This window comes from Diaphorina citri, unplaced genomic scaffold, assembly GCF_000475195.1.
Source record: "Diaphorina citri unplaced genomic scaffold, Diaci psyllid genome assembly version 1.1 scaffold5587, whole genome shotgun sequence".
NCBI lineage: Eukaryota > Metazoa > Arthropoda > Insecta > Hemiptera > Psyllidae > Diaphorina > Diaphorina citri.
Window position 1 is genome coordinate 16,939 of NW_007382963.1, and position 6,043 is coordinate 22,981.

A 6,043-nucleotide genomic window follows, 5' to 3' on the forward strand; every position below is an offset into this window, starting at 1 on the left:
CTAATTTTTAATTATTTATCTTACCAACTAAAGATACATTTTTCCAACCCTTTTTAGGTTTAAGACTCCAGTTTTGAGGCTTTTTTATTGACATTTTCCAGCTTTTAAGTTAAAAATATTACTTTCCTCAAGTTTCTAAACACTGCAGTCTGGAAATTGCGTCAACGCATAAAAACAGGCGGGATTTCATCGCGGTGATACGTTCGCGCAATCGTCTCCTCGTCTTTCTTGACGCGTCTTACATACGCGTGTTTGTGTAATTACGCAACGGACGCTCCCTCGAACCGAGCCCTGTAAAGTACACTGCAGTAGCGGATGCCCTCCGCATACGGCACTGCAGTTTCAAGTGCTAAATGGCCGTAAAAAATTTAGCTAAATAGAAGCCCTAGATCTTCAGCCATTCTTCTTTTCTTTTAAGACAACCAGGAGTAAAAAGGACGAGAGCATACTGAAACTTTGTGTGGGTTCGCATTCGCGTTGACTAGATAACTTATTTCATTATGCTACTAAAGTCCATAACTCACATTTGCCTCAAAAAGAAATGAAACATTCTGGAATTTATTACCTATTATACATTTTGCCTCGGAAGAAACTCCTTCAAACTATTTCACTCTGACATTGTTGCGTTCAGAATAGCAGGGCTTTAGAACTCTTTAATCCTGGATGGGATGTAATGTCTTATATGCAAAATACATTGCCAGAACAGTTCTTCTTCATTAGAAATTCATACACGAAAATCAAAAAAAAAAAAAAAAAAAAAAAAATTCTCCAAGGACTGCTCGCGTGACGTTACGATGACCAGATAGAGCAGCGGGGGGGCTTAGCTTCTCTCTCCTTATGCGTCGGCGTATCGGCTGTTCGCGGTCGGCAGGGCTGTTGCTTGTAATAGGGTAGGTCCTATTTAGGCCGGCGCCCCGCCGCCTAGCTGGGCGCCCGGATCGCGATAGTGCTGTACCGTCTGCGCTGCATCCTGAGTCCGCCAGTGATCGACCTAAACAGTCAACATTAAAACATAATTTAAGTTTCTTAAAACGTAAATACAGCAATTTCGCAATTTGACGCAAATGGTTTTACGGTAGTTTTAAAATCAATACTCTACTTAATATTTTTTTACCGTACTTCAACCGTACAAAAAAAAACTACTTATCTGCAACTAGGACAGCAATCAAGAGAGCCACTTCGTTATGACGGATTATTCAATTATATACACATTTATTTTGGGATGTCGATGTCATTCATCCATTCCATTTGCAACTCCTCCCATTATCCAACTGTACCATTACCTGTCCGTCCTCACACTCAGCAATCTCAACTTCTTCATCCGTTTAACACTCAATGACTGGTTAGCAATTCTTCGGGCAGTGTAAACCAGGATGCATTGAATGCCATAATGGACAAAAGCTCCGTTCACATAGGATTAAAACTTGATCGATAGTAGTTGGCAGAGCTCTTTTGATTCACAGGCGCCTGAAAACGAAACAAAACATCTGGTGTGAACATCACCACGAATTTCCTTATCCTATTGGAATGTGCTTATTTGGGTGTTGCTATTTTACTAATAATCTCTAACCGTTAGCGATATAGCTGAAAACCGCAAAAAAGCGGTCGAAAACCCGCCAAAAAGCGGTCAAGACATACCCGCCAAACCGCAGCCACCTATTTTAACCAAAACGTTTGTGTTGCATCCTTGTCACATTTGTGAAAACTACATACCAAATTTCAATCTTTAACTTTATTAACCGTTCCCCGAGATACTTGTTAAATTACACCGGGGGAAAAAAAACCGCCAAAAAGTGGTAAAATGCCGCCAACCGTTGCACCGGTCTTAATCAAAAGTTTCGTGTCGCATCCTTGTCACATTTGACAGCTACATATCAAATTTCAAGTCTCTAGCTCTTACCGTTCTTGAGATATTTTGTTTACAGACAGACAGACACAGAGACACACACACGGACCAATGGCTGAAACTTTGGATTTAGGCTCTAGGGACCTCAAAACGTGTTTTGGCACTAAAATCTGACCATCGAAAATTTGACCCGATTACATTACTTTCCTTCCTATAGGATAAGGAAAGTAAAAATTGCCAATTTTAGTTTCATAATACCAATGATAGATAGGGATCGATCGATAACTAAAATATATAATAACAAAGTACCTATGTACCTCAGAACCACTTACGCGATAAAGAGGTCCTTCAAGGCACGTACTAAAAAATAAAATTGTTCCTGTCTGGGAACGGAAATGTTTGGTCGGAAAATTCCTGTCACGACCGGGATTCGAACCCAGAACTTCCGTGTTCAGAGTCACAGTTCTTAATCACTCAGCCACAGAGGAGAGCAGATAAACCAACCCGTAAAATCCAGGCATAAATAAGGCGGAGTTAGAGTCACGTATACATGGTCGAACAAATTGTATGAACGCCTGACAATTATTTTTAAGTATGCAATGTTCAAAACACAAAACAACATCCTAGCGATTATAGAGCAGTGGCAAAAGCATGTTGCCTGATGTATTTTTTTTTTTTTTTTAAGATGAGTGTTCCACCGCCGTTTTTATTTCGTAGCAATGAAACAACTGCTACATTGGACGCATGTGGTTCGTGTCCTAGCATGCCCATCCCGTGGTATGCCTCTCATCAGATGGGCGAGAAGAGACACAATACTTCCCATTTAGGTGCTGGGTCAACACGAGAACATCAGAAAGTAACCTGTTGAAATATTTGCAATCGAAAAACGAGTACAAATTTTTGTCGATGGTGGGATTTGAACCCGGGACCTTCTGCATGGCAAGCAAGTGCGTTACCACTGGACCAACCGTGCCCCCAAATCTCTGCCATACCCTCCTATCCAACACCTCCCTTTCCCATCCCTTCTCTCTCAGGTCTCCCTTGACCTTAAGTATCTCTAATTTAGAGTCTCTACAACTCAGTTTTGGTCTCCCTCTCTTTCTCTTCCTTTGAATGACTATATTTTCTACTTTTTTTCTATCTATGTAACTCTCATCTCTCTTTTCTGCATGTTCAAACCATCTCAATGTACTGCTTTCATAGTTTCTCAGATTTTATCATTTCTCTCTCTGTCCTTTCTTGTTAGCCCACATGTCCATTACAACATTTTCATCTCTGCAACTTTCAGTTTTCTCTTGTGGCTTTGTTCTTGCCCAAGTCTCTGCACTCTACACTAACACTGGTCTCAACACTCTCTTATACAATCAGTCCTACATTCTTCCACTAGTTTTTCTTATTCTGTATAACTATAATTTTCATTGAAATTCACAGGAGTAAAAACACAGCATCTAATTTTACCTTGAGATTTATTTCTTACCTTGCCATCTTAGTGTTGGTGAAATGCACTTCATTGAATATAATGAACTGTGGACTATCCTTCTCCTCATCACCTCCACCTTGCTCTGATTCCTCATCTGAAAGTATAATACAATATGTAAGTCAGCTCCCATGGCATAGTGGTGAAGAAATTTGTATCATGCAAATGATTGATTCCATGACTGGCTGTTGCAGGGCCCACTCAGCCTCGTGAGGAAAATGAGTAGCTATGACATATAAATGGCATAGCAACCGGTGCCAACATGGTAGGTAAACATTGGATTTTAGGATTATTGAGATATTGGAAAAATCCTACAATGCTGTAGTGAGCACTGAAGTTGTGACATAATAACACAAAGAAATCGCATTTACATGATACCTACAATATGTTTGTAATGTTATGAAAAATCAATTTAGAAAATGGAAACAGTTTAAGTAGTCAGATTTAAAATGTAAACCAGTTTGGCCTTAGGTTTAAAACATGTTGAGATCATTGATCTCAGAGATGTTAACCTTTAAAGATGCTCTTAGTATGTGGTAGATATGTGACTCATACTGATGTAAATGTAAGCAATATTACAAACATAATCAATCAGTAGGAATAGACAAATCTAACAATATGCTTGTCCTTCTTACCTCTATTTGTTGAGTACTGCACAAACAGTGTGGACACATGGATGTCTTTTATGAACTTCTTGATGTAATCCTGATTGGTTTTTTCTTTCAATGCAATAACAGTTTTTTTCCTTACTTGCAGCCCATGTTGTCAAGAGTGAAGTGGATGAGCTGAGCATATTTTCCAACAATACAGAAAGACTCAATTCTCACCCACCTCCTTCCTCTCTATTCACGGGAGGATCTCATTTCAATGAGAAAGTAGAGGATACAAAGGATAGTGTGTGGCTCGTTCAAGTGATGCCTGCTAGCAAGAAGCGGCATGAACCATTGCTAGATGATTATTCTTGGCGATATCTCAAACACCACCTGGCTCCATTTGCTATACAAACAGGAGTGTTTGATTGTGCCTTGGACAGGGAGTGAGTATTATTAAAAAAAAGTAAGAATTTAAGATCATTAGAAAAAGCAAGTTGTAACAAGCATCAAAGAAATGGGTCATACTAAAATTACAGTCCTATTTTTTTCTATTAGGCACTTCAACAATGTTTTGTGCATGTTAAATTTAAACCAAATGTATTTTTTCCAACAGGTTATGTATCAGAAGGAATTGGCTGGAACCAATTCTATTACTGGCACTACCCAGAGGTAATCGACCCAAAGACCATGTCATTATTCGAACATCCAACACACCTAAAATACATGTAAGTCAAATATCAAATATCTACCCTGAAAATAATTCAACGTATGCTGTATAGGTAGGACTGAAGAATCCCTCTGTGCTGATATTGCGCTACTCCACAGTTTTTTGTTTATCCTATGGATGTTTTATTAGAATTGGCTGGAACCAATTCTATTACTGGCACTACCCAGAGGTAATCGGCCCAAAGACCATGTCATTATTCGAACATCCAACACGCCTAAAATACATGTAAGTCAAATATCAAATATCTACCCTGAAATAATTCAACAACAATAGGTATGCTGTATAGGTAGGACTGAAGAATCCCTCTGTGCTGATATTGCGCTACTCCACAGTTTTTTGTTTATCCTATGGATGTTTTATTTTTTCAAAAGATATACAAGGAACGTTTAATAAAAACAAAAATAATAACACTTCTATCTACTTATAGAGGTAAACTCTGTAGCCAGGCAACAGCTTCTGAACTAAGTGTTTTGATATCCTCAATATTTCCCTTAAACGACAGAGATGGACAGAGATACAGGATATGGTCAGTAGTCTGTTCTCACACTCACACTCGCATTTTTCGTCGTCAGTTAGCCCCCATTTGAACAGACATGAGTTGCAGCATCCATGATCTGTGCGGAGTCTGTTGAGGTTGCATAATGCTTTCCTTGGAAGAGAGGACTCCTTGCGAGGGAAACTGGAACGCTACTCCTGTGCGATAATATCGCGCTACTCCGCGGTAATATCACGCTACTCCGCGGTAATATCGCGCTACTCCGCGCGGTAATATCACGCTACTCCGCGGTAATATCGCGCTACTCCGCGCGGTAATATCACGCTACTCCGCGGTAATATCGCGCTACTCCGCGCGGTAATATCACGCTACTCCGCGGTAATATCGCGCTACTCCGCGCGGTAATATCACGCTACTCCGCGGTAATATCGCGCTACTCCGCGCGGTAATATCACGCTACTCCGCGGTAATATCGCGCTACTCCGCGCGGTAATATCACGCTACTCCGCGGTAATATCGCGCTACTCCGCGCGGTAATATCACGCTACTCCGCGGTAATATCGCGCTACTCCGCGCGGTAATATCACGCTACTCCGCGGTAATATCGCGCTACTCCGCGGTAATATCACGCTACTCCTGTGCGGTAATATCGCGGGACGGGCCTAAGGCAAGATGTTTTTATACTTTCTCTTCCTTCATTTTTCAGATGATAATCAAATGGGTTAAGGAGCAATTATCTATACGAGTGAACAAAATCAGTTCCCTATCTCAACTGGAAGATGAGTGGATGTCAACAACCAAGTCTGATGATAATGTTAAAGTAGTTCTCTTCTCTCATTTGATACACACGCCTCTCTTCTTTGCTGCACTCAGCATCAAGTTTACTGGTAAAGTATATTTGAAA

At 40.4% G+C, this 6,043-nt stretch overlaps 1 protein-coding gene across 1 annotated transcript in view; it reads left to right on the forward strand.

The window, feature by feature from the left end:
• Positions 1–4,079: 4,079 nt before the first annotated feature.
• The window catches only part of LOC103521614 (E3 ubiquitin-protein ligase RNF103), a gene marked incomplete at its 5' end in the record, with an annotated part of 5,236 nt that continues 3,272 nt past the window's right edge, over positions 4,080–6,043 (forward strand). Inside the window, 3 exon segments of the mRNA XM_008486722.2 lie at positions 4,080–4,359; positions 4,530–4,641; positions 5,846–6,026. Of these exon segments, the coding sequence (XP_008484944.1) occupies positions 4,080–4,359; positions 4,530–4,641; positions 5,846–6,026 (573 nt within the window).